The following is a 23,040-nucleotide window of genomic DNA, read 5'->3' on the forward strand; positions in this document are numbered from 1 at the left end:
ATGGGTGGTGATTTTTTGATCTTTCAGCAAATCTCTGTGCCATCAGAGAACCACCTATTTTCTCACGTTTCTTGACTTGAGAAAGAGCAAATTGACTGCCTGGGGATACCTTGGGAGTACTCCGAATTGTCTAAGCATTTGTCATTGTCTAACAGTTCTGTAATGATCGGTTTTCGATACACGTAGTACAAGAAAGACTTGTTTTGCTATAATAAGAAAAAGAAAATAATAAACTTCAGGTGGTTTTAAGTGTGATAAATGGTATGAAGGTCTATACCATACTGGAGAAGGGTTGGAAAATTACGTTCTCCTTCAAATTTATGTTCTTTCTGCCCTTGGCACCAAATTCTAATGGTAAAACTGCATAGCAGTTGAAAGGACTCATGGTACTGTTTTCCTCTGTGCATCTCATAGACTGGGTGGTTCCTGGTAGAGGAAAGGGAAAGCCTTTTGTATCAATACTTTCCCATGGAGAAGGATACACACGAGTTTTCTCATATCTCATGAGTTATTCCTTGCAGCGTTTGTTTGATCTAATGCTAAGTATTGCTAACAGTACTTGAAAGATGCACCATCTGTGATGAATCACGTATATCTCAAGGCTTGGGGTTTGCATGCACAAGCCATGTTATAAGTAGCATTTTCCAAAGTGGTGGTGTTGCCCTAATTCCTCTCCCTGTCGAGTTGGAGATAAAATGATTTTTTTTCTTCAGTGGAAGGAAAGTGACGTTCACCGTCTCAAAAATGCCAAACTTCAAATGAACAGAAGTCCAAAGAGACTTTAGTAACTGTCTCATGTTTACCTTTGCAATCAAATTAAAGGTGTGTCACCAGTGGGCAGAAGTGTGATTGCTGCTATGAAAGGACGCGGTGATCTCATTTGGGTCCCCAGTGAGTACGTATCCAGTGTGAAAACATCCTCTGTTACAAAGAAATGGGTTGTGCTTTAGTCATGTACAGACGTCTCATGTTCACATCAGTGGTCAGTTATTCACAGCTCTGGGGTTTTTGTCTTTTAAAAGCATTTCGGTGTTATGCGAATAGCATTGAAATGGAACTAATGGGTATTTACGCTGGCAGGTTTTTTTCAATAACCATTAGATTCAGTAACAAGGTTGTTTCAGTAACCATTAGGAGTCCTCATACTCAAGAATTATACAGGTCACCGAGGTAGGAATATCACAGAATGGTTGGGCCTGGAAGGGACCTCTGGAGGTCACCTGGTGCTCAAGCAGGGCCACCTTGAGCCAGTTACCCAGGACTGCGTCCAGATGGCTTTTGAATATCTCCAGTATAATTTCCTGCTACTTCCATGCCAGTGATGCAGAGATCAAGGTGGTCAACTGGCTTTACTTGCAGTGTCTTCTTCAACAAAATACATTAAAAGAGCATTAATGGCAAACTCAAGTGTTCAGAAGTGAGGAAATGATGGAATCCATATTGTTTGCTTTTCTCCAGTTAAAGACATAAAATTAAAGACTGTATGGTTCGTCACAGAAGCATTTAATCTCTCCCATGGTATCCTTCCCTCATTCAGAGACCTGGACGGACAATCTTTACTGGTGACGCAACTTCTCTTTCTTTGGGTAGTGCTTCACTGCGCGTAGGTATTAAATTGCTCTACCTGCAGACTGAGCTGCTGCCCTTTGCCCCCTGGTCAAATATTTAGTTATTCTGCAGAAAAAAAGCTATTGGACTTTGCGGCCACTTCATTCATAAGCATTTGTGGTCATTTCCCCCAGTATTCTCATCTGTTCAGCAGCAAATAGAGCACCCTCAACCCTCATCTAACTGCATGTTTTAAGTATATTTGCATTTGCATCTTTGATTACAGATCGATTTTTGAATACTAGAGCGTATCGGCAAGAGAAGGGATTCACATCTTAGGAAGCCTCTAGCATTTCTGCACTGTCCTGGGCTGCCCCAGTGCCTGCCGTTGGTTAGCGTTGCTCCATTAAAACAGTGGATGCTACTGCAGTGTGTGCAGGTTATTCCCCATGGCTGTTGATGGGGGTAAGGTTAATGGGATGGAGATAAATGTATAAATGTATAAAGATAGATAGATATTACCTCTTCATTTTTCTTTTGAACTGGAGTTTGATTGGATTCAACTGAAGGATGTGGGATGCTGCCAGACTGCCTCAACTCCTTATTCATTAAATCTTTTGTCACTGAATTAACAAAATATCATCTCACTTTTAGCTTCTGCAAAGCTTTTTGGGGCCATGGTCCTGGCTCACTTTGAAAGTCGATCCAGTCTATACGTTGAGTGAAATGCTGGTCACATACAATTTTTTTATGTAATCATGATTTTTTCAATCCATCTTCTGTGATGTATTTTGGATGGGTATGTTGCTGGAGAAAACAGCTTTTTGAGGGTGAAGGTCCTTTCATCCTACTTTCATACGTGGAGGAAAATTACTTGGGCCAGAACTTGGTCCCTGTGCAAAAGCATATATTTTTTACATGACACAAGTTCTGCTTTTCCGTTCTTTTTCCAAGCAAAGAAACCATCTGTGGTGCTCCTGCCTTGCACTCGTGCTGTTTTAGTGCAGGTGTCTGCACTGCTTCGTATCTTATTAGTTTGGGCTTAGTCCCATGGCTGATTGTGCCCAGCATGGCCCGCAGCGCGCTCACGCGGTGCTGTACCTGTGCTGTTAAGCCCCACTGCTCCTGAACTCTGCATGGGTCTGGCCTTTGGGGAGGTTTTATTCACACTGAATAATCCACCCTATTATTATTATTAGCTCTCCATAAGAGAGTCAACTGCGTTCTATTAATAAACCAAGCTGTACGGAGCCCTGTTATGCTACATTACTGATGTTGGGATTTTCTGCCATCTTCCTGTCCCTGCTTATCCTGCTGACAATGGGGCAGGAGGTGGAAGGAAACTGCTCGTTTGGATGTTTTGGTCTAGGAGGCCACAGCACTTCTTGAAAGAGTGAAAGCTAGTCTTTGTGGTCAAGAATCAGTGCACAATTTACCTGTTGTCCCTTCTGGACTGCTGCATGAGAGGCAATTTTTTTTTTTTTTTTTTCCTATCTCAAAGCCAGAGGGCTTTTGTGCTACATGTAGTTTTATTGCTATTTTGCTTCAAGAGTCTTAGATAAAGATGTTATGCCACAATAATATAATAGATACATCAGTATTTTGCCCAAGTAAATGACCTACCCAGCCAAATTCACAATGCCACTTCTGCTCCGGAATGTGGGGACTGGTGGTTTATTCACGGCTTATTTGTTGTGGGATTGTTAGGTTTTTTTTCCTGTTTTCAAGACAGTTACTTTGGATTAGGCAAGTGGCACTATCCTTCAAAAGGGGTAGTAACTTGAATGTAGAGAGATAGGTATATATACATATCATAGAATGGTTTGGGTTGGAAGGGACCTTAAAGCCCACCCAGTGGCACCCCCTGCCCTGGGCAGGGACACCTCCCACCAGCCCAGGCTGCTCCAAGCCCCGTCCAACCTGGCCTTGAACCCCTCCAGGGATGGGGCAGCCACAGCTTCTCTGGGCAACCTGGGCCAGGGCCGCACTGCCCTCACAGCAAACAATTTCTTCCTAATATCTAATCCGAATCTCCCCTCTTTCAGTTTAAAACGGCTCCCCCTCGTCCTATCTCTACACTCAGGTTGCCAATTAAGGTTAGAGTTGGGGGGTTATTTTTAAAGCTGCAAATCATGCAAAGCTGTAATCAGAAAGCCGGTTGCTCACGAAGACCCAGGCAACCCACCGTTTTCTGCTGTCCCGTCCCTCTTTCCACACCCTCCAGGTGGGGAACCGCAGGGCGCAGCTGCCTGCCCGGCCAGTGGCAAAGCCCAACTGCGATGCAGGGCAGGAGATTTTCACTCTTTATGGAGTTTGTGGCCTGTTGACCACTTTAGATGACGTTTGAATGTGTGCTGGGAAAGAAATTTGGTGAGGAAAGAAGAATTCATATTGTAATTAATTAATATTTCTTTCTGGTGTTTTCCTCTTGCTTTATTATTGGGTGGATTGGCGTATTGGGGATTTCAGTCTATATAATTTGACTGATCAAAAAGTTATTGAAACTTTTCCCATTGTTTCAGAGAGTCTAGTTGTACCTTGAAACGCTACAATTCCTGTGGTTAGAAGGAACCTAATGCATTGGTAAAAAGAAATAATTACTGTAGAACGCTCCGCCAGTTCTTTTATTGGCTTTGGGGTATCATTTAACTTGATTTTCATAAAAATCAGATGATACTAATTTTATGGATTTCCATTACTGCCACACAGTAAAAACAGTGCTCTTTTTTTTTAATATCCATATCTAATGTTTCTCTTCTGCAAATTAAAGCTGAGAAGCAAACAATCCTTTAGATTTTTTTTCTCCTAATTTAAGAGTTCAGATTTCAGTGAGTTTGTACTTTCTGCTACTTTCATGTATGAAACTGTAAAACAAAACCTTTGTAGGTGAAGGCAAAAGTACATTTGGGATATGTGATAAAATCTGCCATAAAGCGGTGTGGGGTTATATTAAAGATTGAACTTAAGTGTGCTGACCCGACCTCTTACCTGTAGCGTGTTTTTATCTTTCTCTGTTCTCTCCTGTCTTCCCAAGACGTTATGTAAAGAGACATTTAAAGAAGAGTTGAGTTTGATTTAGATCAGTTTATTTCTTTTGCTCAGCCAAAGCTTTGTTTTACTTTTCTAATTGCTAATGAAAAAAGTAAAGCGTAGATTTATAGATTTTGACTCCCAGAGTACTATTTGGCTAATCTGACATGTCACTTTATTTAATTTGAAAGATTTAAAATGGTGTTGCTTATGAAATCCTAGATGTTCAATTTTTTGTTTTGTTTAAGTAGCCTTTTGTGCTTTCCATATGACTGCGGTATATGAAGCTAACAGAACATTAATTTACTTTGCAAAAGAAAGTGACCTTTTTCTTTAAATGAAAAAAGAAAGAAAAATTTATACTGACAGTAATAACTATGTGGGACAGTCCAAAAACCTTGTGGAGATATATTAGTTTGATTATCCTTTCATTTTGGTGTAATTAAATAATTATAACTTACAGACCCAGCTCACAGCTAATTAAATTTTGGACTATTTGATACATCTAGTGAATAGGATTAATTTAGCCAGAGTAAAGACTATAAATTTTAATCTAAGAAGTCTGCTGTTTAGAAAAAATGATGGTAATTTAAATAAATCCAAACAATTTGTAAAGCACACAGTATGCCTGGTGACTAATTTATTTTTGAACTTAGAGAAATTAAGCTAACAAAGTTGCTGAAAGTTTCAAGTCCAGCCTGAAGCCAGAATGCAACCGAGCATTCATTTTTGCCATTGGATTTTTAAACTTGTCTTTGATTAACAAAGTGTGGCCTAGGATGTTGCTTCTCGCCCTAGTTTTGCAACCGTGGCAGTTGCAGACAGCACCATTCTAAACCCTTACGAAGGCTGGCGTGATGCTGTTTCCTCCGTGCTGATCGTTTTGTGCCGACCCTGACTCCTGTAGACTTTTCTTGGGTCTCTCTTTGTCCAGTGAGCAACTGGGTAGGTGAATGGTTTGCACTGAATAATCACAGAATCACCAAATGGTTCGGGTTGGAAGGGACCTTAAAGATCCTCCAGTCCCACCCTGTGCCCTGGGCAGGGACACCTCCCACCAGCCCAGGTTGCTCCAAGCCTCATCCAGCCTGGCCTTGAACACTTCCAGGGATGGGGCAACGACAACCTTCCTGGGCAACCCGTTCCAGTGCCTCACCACCCTCACAGTAAAGAATTTCTTCCTAATATCCAGTCTAAATCCACCTAAGGGTTTTATTTCTGGTCTTTGCGTTGTCCTTGTTTAACTGATGAACTTGCATGTTGTTCTGACCCGTTGAAAATGAGATGGGAGGATTGTGAAGTTGCCAATATGACCAAATAGCCTGTATGACACAAGGCTGTAAGGCTTGGCCTGTTACTCTTGTTTAAATGAAAAAATCTTCTGAGAACACAAAACTAAAATCCAATACAAACATTTCCAGTAATAGAAAGTCCTTCTGTAATCTTCAGTGGATTGTTCCTGGGCTCCATTATCATTATTGTTTTAAACAGCATTGGTGTATCAAATGTGAAGGTAAATATTATGTTGTAAATTAATAGTTGAAGGAAAAAAATGCGGTATTGAAACAAAGCCGCCTGCTCACTTTGGAAGGGTGTATGGACACTCCAGCTCCAGAGAGGGGCATTAATCTAATCAAGACGAGAATCTTGACAGAGTTAAAGAGCAGATTATTCTGCACGCTTGGAAGCCTCTGATGCTTGCTTAGATGGCAAGGCACGGGATGAGCTGAACCATGAACCTGAACTACCGTCATGACTTCAACTACTATTCATTTCAATTTCTTTTTCTTCATCTTTAAAGTTTTGCCTTCTTTCTTGGACAAAATAAAATATATTAAACATAGGTTTTGAATTAGTTTCCATGTTCATGGGTATTCAGGTGTAGGTAAATAATTGTTCTTCCACAGAACATTGTTATCTTGATGCTTATTGCAGCCCAAATTGTGGAAATTGAAGGAAGACAGCTCTGGCAGTCCTGCCGCCTGCGCTCAGGGGAGGATGCTTTCCTTCACGGCCTTGCTGAGTGTTCGCTTCAGCGTAGTTTTAAATCTGAAAATCATCAGGGGGCAACTAAGAGACCCCTCAGGGGTTTCGTTAATCTTCTTGACATAGTTTTGGTTTTTTTATTTTCCATCATACTCAGCTCAGCTTTTACTTCCTTTAGATTGACTGTGGTATTCATGTCTACCTTATTTTCTGCATATGATCTTCATGATTGTAGTTCGTGCGTTGCCTGAGCTGAAAGGCGAGCATCCTCTTACAGTACCCCTGAGATGGGAGGCATTAGTGAAGGGGAGCTGAAGCCCAAGAACCTCAGGGCATCGCGGGCAGGCTGAGGTGGAGTGAGGTGTTAAAACACAAGCCCTGCCTGTGAAATTAATGAAATGCTTTAAATATTTCATTTTTATACCTCAGGTTATTTTTGTGGTATGATACTGAGTATGCTTTTGGTTGGCTTGGCAGCAACCGTTGTATTCATCTCAGAGGTGCTGCTGTCCTTGTTGAAGTCCCACTCGCTGATCATGGCCCTGGGCGACAGTAAGCGTCTTATTTTCCTCAAACTGGGAAAAGACTTCTAGTTCCTACAGAAAGAAAAGTCTTGAAGCACATACTGTATTAAAGCCAAGCCGTTTCCCTTTGAAAACTGCAGCATTTGCTTGCTCGCAGCAAAAGCGTCCAAAGTAGTACTTGGTGTCTCTCGCTGTGCTTAGGCGTTTGATCCGTCACAGCACAAGTGATGTGGCGTGTCCTTAAATTGTCAGAAGAATTAAATTGTCAGCAGACCTGAGGAGTCAGCACAATCTTACGAGCAAGTTTTCCCAAACTGCCGGCTGCCTGTAGGTAAGGTGTAGGAGTGTCTGTCTCACAATCTGTGCTGGTGTCATAGCTGTGTGGTTCTTCTCAGATCAATTTGGTTTCCAAAAATTTGGGAGCAATACTTAAAATCCATTCTGTGGATCTGTGAAAAAGAGTAAAAGAATCCTCTCATTTGTGGCTTACTAATAAGACTAAATTATCTCTGCATCAGTTCCTCTTTTATATTGGTCTAGAATAAAACTTGGAATGTTTTGCTGTTAATAACAGTGTTTTTTCTTTGATAAATTGGAGTCTAAAAATTTGAAAATGTAATATTTTAAAATCAGTTCTAATTCTGTGGTCCATCATGGAATTAGTATGAGAAGGAGTTGTTCCTTTAAAATCCAATTAGGATTTATCCTTTCAAAAGGACTGCTAAGAAAGCTGGTGAGAAATGTTTAAGTTGTTGTTGCTTCTGAGTTGCAGACTGCACCCCGTCCTCCTCCGGTAGTTGGCTGAGGAAAGGGGCAACAGCCTTGGGCAGTCCAAGGCCAAGCTGGGCAGTGCCCGTCTCCTCCTCTCTGCTTCTCAGATGATGTCCTTCTGCAGCACAGCTCTGCCTGGAAGAGGCTCGTAGTGCCTCAGCTCTTGTATTTCTGTCTCTACAACACCGATGGGTATATCTATCCATGCAACGTTGGTATTCCTGTCTGTAAAACCTCACAAGTTAGGCGATTTATATTTTGCAGACCACATTTTCTTTGAGTCTTCTCTCTCTATCTCACAGTGAATTTGGAAGTCTTGGTGGTATAAATTAAAACAACGCATATTTCTCCACTCACATGAAAATCTTCGTTTTCTTTGAACAGATAAACAATCAGATATTGTATGGAAGAAGTCATCAGAATGCTTCTGCAATCATTAAGACTGCCCCATCAAAGGTCAAGCTAGTTTTCATACGGTAAGAAGAATTCTCATCAAAACATTTATTTGCACTTTAGCCTATTACATTACGAATATGTAATATATATTTAGCCTGTTTTGAAAATGCTGAACTTGCTCAGCTCTCTTTGAAGTGAAATAAACCCTTTCTTTGACTATTCTCCTCAGGACAGTTGAAGACTTCTCCTTATTAATGTAAAAAAAAAAAACCCAAAAAAAAACCAAAAACAAAACAAAACAAACAAACAAACAAAACAAAAAAACAAACAAAAAAAAAACACAAAAAAACCCCCAAAAAACGATCTAATGTAATTGAATGCCTACTTTAGGGCTGTCTGCTGGAGGCTGGAGTTGTGCCTCCTGGGCCTGAGAGCGGTCTGGTAAGAGCTTCTTCTCCCACAACTTAATAAGTGCTTTATGTAGGTTCTGCCAGCACAAGGACGGGGTGAGCAGTTTGCTTCACCCGGACTGCCAGAAGGGAGTGAAAATGGTGCAGAAGCTCGGGGCTGGAGTGGGAGCTGCTGTGAGAGCGGCAGGCAAGTGCAGATGGAGAACATGGAGCATGCGCTGGGGGGGGACTGTGTGAAGGAGAGCTTTGTATGGGCATCAAAAGAGAATTTAAGGGAGCTAGGACTTATTTGTACAGAGGGAGAATCTGAGTTTGACAAGGAGCACTGGGTGGCTTCTGTAGGAGGGAATATGTTAAAACAACTTTTCATCTGCATAAGAATTACACGTGAGCATCTTTTCTTTTACTCGAAGCACGAAAATGTTTCCTCTTTGTATGTGAGTTGAGGACACCTCCATGCATTCACTCAGAGGTTCAGCAAGTGTTACTCTTATGACCCTGGGCGGATGGTCTGGGAAGACGCTGCCTCTTTCCCAGAATTCATACATGCTTTAATATATTGGAATTTCATAAATGTATCTATTCCAGCTGTGACCTTCGTTGGGTTTTTATCCCGATGTCATTTTATAATGTCATTCTCCCCACCAACATATACATCACACTTGATACTGTTTTGTATTCTTCGCTCATACACAGCTTACCTGTGAACACTGTAATAATCTGTGGATGAATGCATATAAATGTGTACATTTACTGGCATGGCTCCGTCTGGTACAGCTTACACAGAAATGATGGAAGAGCAGCATTAGCGCGGTGACGAATGAGTTGCTATACTTGGCAGCACAGAGGATCTGGAGGAGATTAATGATCTTGCCTGCAGCTCCCGTGTTACTTTCCCCAGCTATTGAAAATTAAACGTCATGTACAACAACTCACTCACCATTACTTAATTGCATGTGGAAAATGGGTCTGGTTGGAAGCTCCAGAGGCAGAACCACAACTTACGAAACCAAAACCCTGGGTTTAGTGCTGTCGGGCAGCTTGAGAGCGTGGGCTTCTTCCAACCTGCCCTGCTGCCCCGAGCACCGCAGCTGCCCGCGGAGCATCTCGCCTGCAACAAAGCGGGGGTGCTGGCTCGAGTCAGCCATGGATTGGAAATCCTTGGTGCGTGTTTTGTATTGTGTTTAAGACATAAAGACCATTTAATTCCTTAGCCATAATTCCCCTTTTCAGATTGTCTGTGTAGAAGTGGTTTTCAAGGCAAAAAGTTGTCTTAATGATCATTATTAGTAGATATTGGAAATACAATTGGATAAAACTTGCCTCCAGAGCTTTAAAAAAAAAAAAAGTTTCCATTTTCAAATGGTGCTGCTGAGGTTTTAAGTCTTCACACTTCCCAAGAGCACGCATCTTGTCACTGCTCTCGGCCTTGCATTGGGGTGTGCTGACAACTGAGGGGTCTCTTCGCTTGACCGGAGCAGCCGTTCGAACAGCGATGAAACAAAATTCTCCTGCTGAGAGAATGTTGTTAGTAACTAGAGCACTGGGTCTAACGCGGGAGGAAAATGAATGTCGCTTTTTTTTTTTGATGCATGGTCAACTTCTCATAGTGAGAGGAGCATTTCAAAATTTTAGCCCATCCAAATGAGACTGTCTCTCTTAAAGGTGAATTTTAAGGAGAAACGAGAATCATTTTCTTTTCTTACGCAACCTATAGTCCACAAGCACATTCTATCTTGGTGTTACCCGTTCCTACGCTTTAGACCACAAAACCAGCAGACGTGACTGACTGAAAACAGGAACCAAAAGACCCTGCCGGTCCCAGACGTCTTGTCCGTGGTGCAGTTTGGTAGAAAAAGTTTTTTCTTGCTTTATCAACTTATTTTAAAACTATACTATAAAATGGGGGTATTGAAATGCCGCAACTGAGCGCATTGTGGTGCCAGCTGGAGTAAATAAGAGGAGCAACGGGCGTCTTGAATCTCCATCCATCTCTCGTTCGTGCGTGTGCAATGGCTTTTCCAGCTGAGAACAAAGCGCCGAGTGTAGCAGACTCAGCTCTCCTGGTAGGTTTGCTGCTTGGCTGATTTCAGATACGTTCCTCTGGGCTCTAATGATGTGGAAAGAGCAGGATACCATTACATTTGTTATGCTTTGAAAATGAGGAGGAGCCAGTTGCAACAGAAATACTACTTTCCTCCTCCTGAGCGCTGTTACCAGTGCAACTTCTTTTAGAGGTAGAAGGCCCGTAGCATAATGTAGCCAAAACACATCCTGGAGCCACACAGTAAGGAGAGGCCACATCTCACCCTAGCAAAATAACATGGAGTTACATCTTCATGTCTAAGCAGGAGTTATGAGATAAATGGATTCGGTCTTCCTGTGCATGAAGATACTAAAATTCCAGTTTCACCAGCAAAAGGCCAGAGTCGGTTATAGTTTTCCAGAAACACGTCATTCTGCAGCCTAAAAAGTTCCTTCATGCCTGACCAAGCTGACCTAGGACATAAACGCAAAACTGCTGGGGCTCTTGGGCTATTACTAAAAAGTGCCCTCTTTGATATCCAGAGGCCTCATTTTCCTCAGATGAAGGACGCTCAGCGATAAGCACGCTGCTTTTCACTTTGAAGCAGGAAACAGCATCAAGGTTTTCCCCTTTCTGGTGTTTTGGTTCACGTGCAGGGCAGGGGGATGTTTCCATAAACTCTTTAATGGGTTATGAAAGGAGCCCAGAAATTCCTGGGCACAGAAAAGCCTTTCTGCAAGAACTCTTAACTATCATTAAATAACTTGGATTTTGTTGCACCCACATTTATTTTTTCCTAGGAAAAAATAAAGAATAGAAGGTGTCCTCAGCCTTTTTGACTTTTTACTAAAATCCCAACTTACCGTCTGCACTATAAAAATCTGTTCACACTTTTTTTTTTATAGCCAGGTAGTGTTACAATTGCACTCCCACCCTTTCCTGGAATTTTTGCTGATGAGACATAGTGCAGTCAGTGCTGTGAGACTCATAGACGTCCCCTTATATTTGAAAGCTTCTCGCTCGGGTTTATAAGCATCTTTTCCTCAATTAAGTTGATGATGATTATTTAAAACAGTTGATTTTGGCCAGGTTCCAAAATATAGGTCTTAACACAGCACTGTTTCCCAGTGGTCTCGTTAATTACATGAGCTTGTTAATAGCATCTAAAGGATTTGCAGTTATAGTGTCACTTTACTTTTCTTTTTTTTTTTTTTTTTTTAAGATTCACTGCATCTTGTGCTTTGTAACCTTCCACAGGAACAAATTGGAAGGCGTTTAACCTGCTCACCCAGTTTGTCAAACCAATTGCCCAAACGCGGCAAGATTTTCCTGAGATGAACCGGCTCGGTCCCAGCGCTTCCTTTGATTAGTGTCCAGTCGCCTTTTACCTGACCTCAAAGTCTTACAGCTGCTGCATTAACTTCCAAGCCCCTGTGCCACATAGGGGTTGTCTTTTTGATTTCTGAATATGAGAAATAAATAATAATTTGACTGCAGCTTTCCAAGGCGTATAAAGGCGGCTGGCTAGGGAAGCGCGAGTGGAAGTCAGTGGCCATAGGGCATGTAAAGGTCTCAGTTGCCTTTTGAAATTCTTGATCCGAGTCTCCAACAACAGGGATTAAGCAGGTAGGAATCTGAGAAAGGGACTTGTTTCTTGTAGGAATCTCTGTGCCCTAGTTCCCAAAACAGAATGGGTTTTATATCCACTGTGGTTTTTGTTCGTGCATTTTGAGTCCATCCTTTTAAGATGCGTAATAAAACAATGTAATTAGATTTTACATCTGTAGTAGGAAATGCAGTTTATATCAGAATGCTCTTTTACAGTGAGAATTTTATGATTCAGCAAATTCAATGTTTTTTCCATGCTCAATTAACTGCCTTTAATCTGTTTTGGTGCTTCAGTGTTGGTATAATAAGAAGATCAAATATAGTTTGAATGCTTGAATCAAAGTGAATGGCACTGATTTCAAACCGTCATCCCATCGTGTTCAGTTCTGTGATTCATTCTTTGGTGTACCTTTATTCCTTAAAAGAAAATTGTCTTGCGCTGTGATGAAACATGAGAAATGCTTTAAGAATAAAGTACGGTAGGATTTTGCTTATTTAAATACCATCTGTTAGCTGTCCGGAGTCGTCCTCCCACACTGCAGTCGTTCGTTCTGTTATCGCGGCTTTTTGGTGATTGGATTGTAGGTTCTCAGTGAAGCCCACAGATCTCTGTCACCGAACCCCTCCTTCCGTTTCTAGGTGTAATGGAAAGACTAATCTCTTGTTATTTATGGTGACATGCAACGGAGAGGGAGCCTTATGCTCTGAGGACTGGCAAAGCGAGGGCAGTGGCTGGGGCGGCCAGTTCTCAGTGCTGTTTAACACTCTCCATTGCTGTGACTCCATCACGGAGTCTTTGCTCTTCTTTTAGAGCCTTTATACGTAGCGTCGTAGGTTGTATGCCAGACTCTCAAATATTGTTGTGCCTTAGAAATTATTTTTTTGCTTTAAGTTTGTTCTAACTTACGTGATTGGTCATATTTTAATAGCATAAACTGTGTTTTTACTTGCTTTGATTGTTTAGGTTCTTTCATGTGGGAAAGCTTTAAAAATAAGCTCTTGCCAGACACTGTGTGTGCAAGTTTGAACTTTTCCTGTTTTCTTCAGAGCTGTTTCCTCCTTGCTGTCATACACATGTGGGAACAAGTGCACAGCTGAGGAAGTTAAGTAATTTGGGCCTTTCAAACCTATTATGACCTAAGCTGCAGGTTAAATGAATATTAGTTGTTCATTTAAAATACCTGTATTCATTTGGCTCTCACATAGTTAGGAGTGGATGGGGGGCAAATGGAGAACAAGACTGTTCTTGCTGTTAGTAGGAGAGATTTTTCAAGAAGATGCACGAATAAAAGGTCTTGCCTTGACCCAGCTGAAGGAAAAATCCAGCATACCATTTCAGTGTGCAGCTTTCCTGCAGCTCCTCTTTTCCAAAGGATTTTCTAGAGGGAAAACAAAGGTGAGAAAATATGAGATCCTGACCAGACTTTGCCTTTTTTTAAACAAGCAGGACGTGAACAATGTAAGTTTTCAGTAATCTGCAGGACTTTATGCCCTGGTGTGACAACCAGTGGGAGTCCTAAGGGTTACTGGGCAAACGTTGTTCATTCACTTGGTCTCCAAATCTGTTCCAACTAAGATGTCGTGCAACTGCATACAAGCTATTGGGGTTTTTTTTCGTTCTTGACGTACTTTGTATTCCCAAAAAGCATCCACAGCCCCTTACAAGTTGTCAAGTGATCTTTTAGCATTGATGATGTGTGTAGTTGCAGATAGTTTGGCAGGAGGTCTGTCTCCCTTAGTTTAGACATCTAGAGGTCATCTGGACCTCTGTGATCAGTGAACGGTTGTTGGGAGCCTCCAAAGAGCAATTAAGTTCGTCCTGTCCTAAATTAGGTCATTTCAGTGCTGGAATGAATTGCCCTTCTGAGTCGATCTGATCTGCGATTTGTCTTGAGTTTGCACTGATCATAGAAGAAGTGTGGACACAATTTTAGACAAGATGTTCTGCTTTAGACAGGTAATGAATCTCGTTCAGCGTGCTCAACAAGGATTTTCTTAGCATTACGTGACAGCGAGCTTGTACCATCACAAACCTGAGAGACGTAAGAGTAAGTAAAATGGAAAACAGAAAACATCCTCAAAGGAAGGCATGGAACCTGAATTTCAAGAATTGAAACTCTGAGGCTGATGAGCAAATGGGACAAAAAAACCAAACAAACAAAAAACCCAAAACAAAACCTAAACCTAAAAAACAACTTGAATTTGGCTGAGGCTGTGGCTTATGGTTATCGTCCGTAGAAAGATAACTTTCTCAATGCTTCATGGACCGTTCCAGCTGTGTGTGACATTCCTCCGAAGTGCCAGAGACAGCTCTCTGATAAGTGCAGCGCAGCGTTGCAGGGCAGCTTAGCTGGAGCCTTACAGCACACAACTTGAACTTCCCTTCAGCCTTACTTTCTGCAGCGTGGAATGAGTAATCCCTTTAGATTTGTATTTGCACGTTGCGCTCTCTAGGCTTTTTTTTGTGCCAAGTGTTTATGGTGGTTAATTATTAGCCAGTAATAACTGCATTTGTCTTTGCTTAAGTTGCACATCTCCCCCTCCGTCGGAGGTGCAGTTGTTAGATGGAGCCAAATGTCAGAAGTTCTTCTCTTTGGTCAGCGAGAAAGGATGGGGAATGTCCGGGGGTCCTATTATAGTCTAGAAAAGAAGTAAAATGTAGTAAAAGTATGGCAGTTTAATCAAATAAATCTGAAAGTGTATAAGCTTTTCTGAAGCTTAAAGAGTCTTTGCCGCTTACATGTTGCTTTGATCTTGCTTCCTGCGACCCTTTGCAGTGAGGAAGGCTGCTGGTTTCTTCGGTGGCGAGCCACAGTCAGTGACGTTGGTACAAGCAATAGGCACTCCAACCCCCAGCAGATCGAATTCCCATTTCCACTCAGAAACTCATCCTGTGAGGTCAGAGGCAATAAAAGTATTTGTGGGAGGAGTGATGAATTCCTTCCCTATTCAGTTTATATGGAACTGATGAAATATAAACAGCTCTCTGGTGCGCGAGCTCAGGAAGGAGGTGGGCTCCCGTCCCAGCGTCTTACACAAACCAGTACAAGAGCTGGAACAAGAGCGGTGGATGTTTATCATTCCTGCAGATAATGGAGGGGGGAGCCTCCCTGCTGTATAAATGGCATTGTACGTTGCTTTGACCCTGCGAGTATGAAGCTGCGTCTTGACTGTGAAGGGTTTAGACATCTTAACCTCAAGCAATATCGAGCACTGGCAACTGAGAACAGCTTTCTCGGAGGTGGTTGTGTAGCAGCTATTGGCAAATACATGGAATGCTCGTTTGCAGCCCCTGGAACGTGAATATGATGTTCAGGCTTCTAAGCTGTCTGCTCCTCCATCAAATGAAAATGATTGCTCCTTTCAGTTGTAAATAAATTCGTGTTTTAGTTGAGGACGCTTACAGAAGTGGAGAGCAGAAAGAGCAATTTATTATTAGATCTGTCACTTTAAAATATGTTCCCACTTTGATTCTGCTTTGAAGCATTCTCCTTTGAAGCAGCATTAAAGTATTTAAATATGTACGAGTCCTAGCAGGGGGAGATTACAAGTTGTGACACTTTGTAACCTAGGGGTTTTTATTATTTTTTGCATTTTTTTCCAGGGAATTACTGTAAGTGGGTTTTTTATTGCTTGGAATAATCATGGCCATCCATTTAAAACTGCATAAAGTTGTTTGCCCAGTGAAAAAAAAAAAAAATTTGTGTGTATATATGAAATAGAAAGTAGTTTCTATAATTAATTACACCCTACTTTGTCATGCAGATCATGAAGCTTCTGTCTAGCAATTTTTAGACTATTTCTTACAAAGGTTTATACATACCTTGCTATTTTCAAGTTTGCTCCTAACTGCAAGGCGTGCAGCGTGCATTGTAAGCTACAGAAGGGGTGTTAGTTTTCATGCTGTTTGTGCTTCATATAAACTATTGTCAGAAAAACCTCTGCAGTCAAGTAAAAATGGCTAGATCTCTTAGACACCTTATATTTGCTGATTTGTTCTTACAGGCTAGAAAAGCAACATAATTAGATCGATGTCTCATGAAGATAAGAGGAGGAAAAATGTCCTTGCCTAATATGGCTTAACGGGGGAAAATGCACTCGGAAATTGTGAAACGCTTAAGAAATTCATGGGCTTGATTCTGTGCATTCCTCAGATTTCTGCCTGGGCCCCGTGCACACGCGTCTCTGCATCGCGGGACACTCCGCTTCTGATCTTAGCATGGTTTCTGGTTCTTGCAAGGCTTTGAGCAGGGCCAGGAGGAGAGGCTGGGAGCGAGTACAAAAATGAGCAGCACAGAACCAGCTCCTTTGAATTGTGTGGCTGTTTGGTTGAAGATAAGTAAATGAATTCACCAACCTTTGCCTGCAGGATTTATCCTTTCAAATGCCTGTGACTGAGTTTCCCATACGCTGCTCTGCTGAGAGCTATTGATTTACAGCGTTGTCTTTTGGTGATCAGAACACGCTAGCTTCATGTGTTTAACTCTTGAGGGATAAAATGAGGCTTTTTTCCTTTCAGGCACTTCTGTAAGATGTTCTTAAACACATTCCAGTCCAATATTTTATTCCAGAAATCAAAGAGGAAAAAATTCTGCTTGTGTTCCAGTAACCTGAAAAATAGTGGGTAGGACCAGAAATCGAACCCAGAAGACCCACTGCGTGAGAAGTCACGTCCGTTCATCTCAAGCTGTGTATCTGCAAAGCAGCAGTATTACTGATTCCCCTCTGTCGCGTTGTGGCGAGCAGAGACTATGTGATAGTACCGAATCTTTAGCAAAATGGGGTTTGCATCACGTTCCTGGCTTCTGTGTTCTGTGAGAGTCGTTTGCCCCAAAAATAGAGGTGCATCAGTACAGTTTTTGAAGCAAAATTTGGTGTCTTCTTTTTTCCCATATACCTCAGATTTGCCTTAAACAATTATCATTGAAGTCGTATTTTACTTGGTTCGGTTTTACAGCGGCCAAAAAAATGCAGAGCTAATTCCACAAGCCAAACAATTTTAAATGGCAGTTGAGGAAAAACATTAACGAGGCAGAATGCTATTTAATGAAAAAAAAATAAAAAAAGGTCTTGAAAGTTACAAAGTTATCAGATGTCAATTTAGGAATGCATTTTAAAGAGAACAGAGGAAAAGATGCCGTACATAATAGGCATCTTAGAAAAATAATGCCCTTTATATGTAGGGGGAATCAATGTTCATCTGTTCTCTTCTCCCTGCATTTTATAAAAATTCTTCCAAGTTTTTACATTGAATCTTTTCAAAAAGACCCCAGCAAATATGAACGAAAAAGCAAAAGCAAGCTATTGCAGTAAAACAGGTATTATATTTCAATAATGTAAGTGTTAGACTGTAAACAAGCAGTTTACAAATGTAGGCTATTAGAAGACGCTAACAAAGATTTAGCACATGAATTGATGTGTAGGGACCATAAACTCCAACTGCATCCTCTGATAATCCACACAAAATTAGATTTCCAAAGAATGCGATGTCAGTGTGTCTCAGATGAAACTGGCTGTGGTCCCAACAAGGGATGTAATCTGTTTGCTGGCAAAGAACAAGAGCAAAGTGCTTTTCTAAGCTCTAACTTCTACTAAGAAACAGTTACTTTTTACGCTAGTAGGAGTATTTTCCTAATAGCCAAAATCAACTCAAAAGAAAAGTTTTGCCGTTATGGTTTAGTGTGTAATGTGTTGTTGGTTGGTTGTTTTACAGAAGTGAAGATGCCGTCAATCAGATGGCTGTTACTCCTTTCCCGTTACCTTCCAGCTCTCACTCTTCTATTGAGGTAAGGTTTATGGCTTTTTCTTTTTTAATTAGGGATTGCTAAATTACACAGATTAATCATAATTAGTATTTCATTATGAATTCCAGCACCTTGTCTAATTAAACCCTGAATCATAAAATGCATTGGGTAGGAACTTGACCTAATAGGCATATTTTCCCCTCTCTCTTCCTTATTGATCTCATCATTCCTGAAAGGGCTGGCGTGGCATTAACGACAGGTATTAAACAGGTTATTGCTGTACAGGAGGAAGAAAAGTCTCCAAATGAAAACCTTGCCATCTCCTGTCGTGATCATTTTTCAGCTGGTGAGGGTAGTTGTGGTGAGGCTCTGGATATCCTGGAACATGGATATCCTCCTATAGAAGAGAAATGAGCGCTTGCCAGGGGAAAGCTCCCACCTTCTAAGTTCCTTTTCCCCCAGAATACCCTCCCATCAGCATCCCTAAAAACGAAGCAGGGGTGACCAGCAACTAGGTACGATAAGAGAGGTCACTGTGTACGTGGTTTGCATTACAAGAGACAATCCCAGCAGAAGTGAGAGCCCTGGTCCAGCACTTTCTCCTGTGCCCCAGCATCAGACTCCCTCATTCCTGCTCATTTTCCTCCTGGAGGAGCAGACGAGGGCTGTTTAAGCAGTGAGCTCTAGTACACAGTGTTGTAGCACACAATCTTCCAATGCAAAACCTTCCTTAGCGTGGTAGCGTTACCAATGTTTTCCATCATTATAGTTGCTGTCTTGGCCCCGGTGCAGACTGATTGCTCTCTTGTGCACCATGAATCCCTGCAGTGTCACCACATTGTTATCATTTTGACATCTCGATATGGCGTAACTAAATTTTCTAGATAAAGTACATGGTTAGCCTTGCTGTTGCTTTTTAATTCTATTTCTATTTGACCTAATAAAGCAAAAGATGTTTTATAATTCAATTGGGGTTTGGTCTTGCCTTGAATTGATAAATTCGTGTCCATCGAACTCCTGGTATTTCAATAAGCATTACTGCGATCCCACAGCACTGGTCCGCCCTGGGTAACGCTGGGTGACTCTCCTGTTGGCACGCTTGCCGTTGCTCTCCAGGTTGTATTACCACTGGTGCCTGCTTCCACACAGGCATGGTGCCGTACAGCGCAAGAGCTGCTTCGTTTTGGTCTGGATCTGAGTCATTTTGGGGCAGTGCTTTGGCTTTTCGTTCCCTCCTGCATAAAAGCAGCAAATCCCAGGTGCAGCCGCTGGATTGCAAATTACTCTACAGTTTACAGAGCCCAAGTTCACTTTATTTTTGTTGAGTCTTTAATACCTGTGTTCGTTCCCAGCTTTGTTTAGTATTTGTGTCTTCAGGAGGAGCCAGGGCGCTTCGTTTAGGCACGTTCTGTGCTGCGGTCAAACGCCTGTAGTTGGACTCTTCCAGCATGTGGGAACCGAAGCGCTCAGCCTGGGGCGCGATGTTTGCCTTTAGAGGGAGATGCTCGTGGGTTGAGTTTCAGGCATTAATGGCAAGCTCTTACTATTTACGTCGCGTCTGTTTTATGAGTAAACACAGGTTTTTACCTCTAGCTAGTATCTTCTTATTATATAAAATACTGTTGCTGTGTAGAAGTTTACCTTGCTTTCCTTTGTCAGCTGTTCCTGACTTTACTTAAAGCAAAACAAAACTGACTGAAACTTACGTCTTGAAATTATATCTTCAAATATCTTTGAAATACCAAATAAATATTTAACGTTGTGTGTTACAGACGCTGTATATGAAACTTGTCAGATCAGATTAAATAGCCTGGCTAGTGTAACAGAATATCAGGGTGCCATAGTTACCGTGTACTGTGGTGTTATTTTTCTTCATCTTGTCTTCATTAAGGTATTTTAATATGGAAAGTGATAAACAGTAAATATGCCTTAAAACAGGGTCTTGCTTCATTGCATCGAGTTGCAGGACAGGATAAAACTATGATGTGGTGCAATACTGTGGGCAAGCCACCAGAAGCAAAGTATATTAAATATTAATTACTGTAAAATCTCTGTCTTAAAAAACTTCCCTTCGTCAGAAAGCCACAGAATGAGATGTTTTGTTGCAATGCTTAACAGAGTGAGCCTTTGTACTAACGCAGAGGTACTTCCCCTGGTCAAGTGGCAGTCAGGATATTCGGGTAATTCTCATTGCACACTTAAATGTAAAATGTCTAATGAAAATTCAGAAGTAATTTTGCTTCTAGGACTGAAGATCTTGAAATTGGATTTGTTTTACGTAGTCCATTTTGCTTTGCAAGAGAGAACAGCTCCAAATTTGGATCAAAGGCTTAAATGTGTTGTAATTATTTTAAAGTAAAGTAAATCAAAATAATCAAAAATCTTTCCAGATTCAGGACCTGGTTGGTTTAAAAAAGGGAAGGAGAATTAACCTGTTAAATTTTACATGTAACCGAACTAGTGATACTCTAACCTTTACATCCTAATTTAAAGTTTTCCCTGAAAAGATGCCACTTCCCATCTACCTTTAATTGTCAGTACGGGAAGGAAATTAATTTTCTTCTAGCAATAACTATGCTAGTTGTTATACCAGAAAATCCTGATCGGACAAGCTCTTCTGTTTTTAGTATGGTGCTGGTTTATGTTTCAAGGGCCACTTTTGTGGGGAATCCTCTATAGAAAGAAAAAAATCTTCTCGTGCAGGAGACAGTTCTGGAGCACATCTTGGCGAAAATACTTACGTCTTCGGGGCCGTTACCTTCATTGGCTCGTTCTCCAGTAGCTGTTGTTGAATGCGATTTGCAGTATTGTCACAGTTATGTGCAGAAGTACCGGAATCCTGAGCTTGGTGGCCAAGTGCTCTGACCAAAAGAGCTTCGGCTCTACCGATTCCTCCGGGGTGGCCCTCTCAGTCCTGCTGCTATTGCCATCTTCAGATTGTATGAAGGAAACTGGGCCTCCTTTCACACAAACTCAACAGTTTTCACAGCTGATAGGGATTAGTCTGGCCTTAAAGGTTGACCCAGACCTGCACCTAAGTGCTTGTATTGGACTACCTCGTGGTACTCCGGGCCAGCCAAGTAGAGACCAAGCTCTGTCTTTCAAAATTTGTATCGCATATTTGTCTCCTGACATTAGGATGCTTTAATTGTGGATCTTTTTACTTTTTCATGCTGCTACTTGTTTAGAAAAGCAAAAGAAAATGTAAAATTGTCTAATTTTTTTCTTTAGCTATTACGGGGGGTCATAGCTCTGTTTAAAAACTGTTATCAATCATTTCTGCCAGGATCACGGTGGCACTGAACCTGCAAGCGGTGAAGAAGACCCGAGTTTGGAAGTTCTCATGAAAAGCTTGACTGATGAGGAATCCAACAAAGCTGTAAGTGACTTAAAGCACAATTTAATGACCATCAGAGCTTAGAAAATACAGGCTCATTGCCTTGATTTGTTTTCCATCTGCCTTTCTGTTGGAGTATTACAGAACGCTTTTGTCAAATAATATCCAGTACATGTAAGAGCAGAATCAAGCTCTTATCTCTTTACGTACATTGACTGTTTTCATAAACTAAGCAGTCAGTATTATTTGATAAAATATCAAGATAAGAGTTTTTATGTAGCGTTGTGGCCCTCTCTTGAGCGCTTTCTCAGTGAGGGGGTTGAGTTTCCTCTCTTGCCATCCATGTGTGACAAACTTCAGAAAAAAGCGTGGTCTGTAAATCATATTCCTATTTATATTCATAGCGTCGTATATTCTAAGGCCAAAATGTCTATTATCATAATCTAGTCTTGCCTCCTGAATAACATAGCTATAGAGTTACTCGCAGTAATTTCTACATCAAGCCCATAACTTCTGGTTTAATGCCGTACTGTCAGTGAGCACTGTAATAAATACTGAACTTCTCATGGGTACAGATGGTGGGTTTTGTTGTTTAATATGTCAGGATTGTGCATTATCAGAGATTTGAAAGTCCTTCAGGGTGCAGCTCTAATCTCTCTTTTTGGACTCTATGTTAAAAATGTAAAACGGAAAACTACTAAACATGCTGAAGAGTGACTAACCTAAAGGTACGTAAAATGTGCTGAGACAGTCTTTTTGTCCAACAGCCTCCTCCTTTTTCAAGCAGCGCGTTGGCCGAGACTTGCTGTGCGTGCACAGTTGGTGTGTGCCATCCTCAGCTAAGGAAGCCGGACGTTTTTGGGATTTTTTTTTCTTAGGTGTCTTCTTCCTGCTCCATCATTTCTTTTACAAAGAATTTCCTGAGTTTTGCAAATACGAATTGAATATACATAATGTTCTGTAGCTAGTAAGTATTTAATTAGCGAGTCTACAAACTCCCAAGAGTTAGGAAGTGTTATGTGCTATTCAAGCATCAGAATTAACCACCCATGTAAAATGGATTGGTTTGTGTTCCTAATGGATTACAAAAAAATTGGATTATTTCTATTTGGTAGCCTGGTGCAGAATCCTCCTTTGATGCATTGAAATATAAATGAATCAGAGTTTTATTGTTATTATTCACCTGGTTTTATTGCTGTTCCTGCTCAACTTGGCAAGAAACTTTTGAGGGATTACAAGGCACTGTGAAAAATTGAGACTGAAGTGGTTAAAAATATGTTAAAAGTATTGTACAAAAATGAACTCTTGGTGTAGGATATTGTGCTGTGCAGCTTTTTGCAAGGTATTAGAGGAAATGTGAATTTAATGGGGGGAAGAAAAAAATTTGCAGCGATCCAAGGTAGGTGTGGAGGGAAGATGCCGCTGGAACAACAGGGAACTCAGAATATATGGGCAGCTTCTGTTCAAACTTGAAGCAAGAAAGAAGGGAACTGTGGAGCCAAAGGGTAGAAGTTGCAGTATTTTAGACTGAAAGGTGAAAAAAAGAAAAAGATAAAAGTGTTGGTGGTAAGAGTTGTCCAGAACAGGGTAATGGCAGAAAGGTAAGAGAAGACAAAGTCAAGGATTTGTTGAGACCCTGTAGGTGAGGAGAACATCAGTA

At 41.2% G+C, this 23,040-nt stretch overlaps 1 protein-coding gene across 4 annotated transcripts in view; it reads left to right on the forward strand.

The window, feature by feature from the left end:
* Window positions 1–23,040, forward strand: part of PATJ (PATJ crumbs cell polarity complex component) — a 156,719-nt gene that overhangs the window by 94,176 nt on the left and 39,503 nt on the right. For all 4 annotated transcript variants that reach the window (XM_074597315.1, XM_074597316.1, XM_074597317.1 and 1 more), the window contains exons 29-31: window positions 8,244–8,335; window positions 18,013–18,085; window positions 21,330–21,422. In XM_074597315.1, the coding sequence (XP_074453416.1) occupies window positions 8,244–8,335; window positions 18,013–18,085; window positions 21,330–21,422 (258 nt within the window). The remainder of the gene's footprint in view (window positions 1–8,243; window positions 8,336–18,012; window positions 18,086–21,329; window positions 21,423–23,040) is intronic.

The sequence above is a fragment of the Larus michahellis genome, chromosome 8, assembly GCF_964199755.1.
Source record: "Larus michahellis chromosome 8, bLarMic1.1, whole genome shotgun sequence".
Lineage (NCBI taxonomy): Eukaryota > Metazoa > Chordata > Aves > Charadriiformes > Laridae > Larus > Larus michahellis.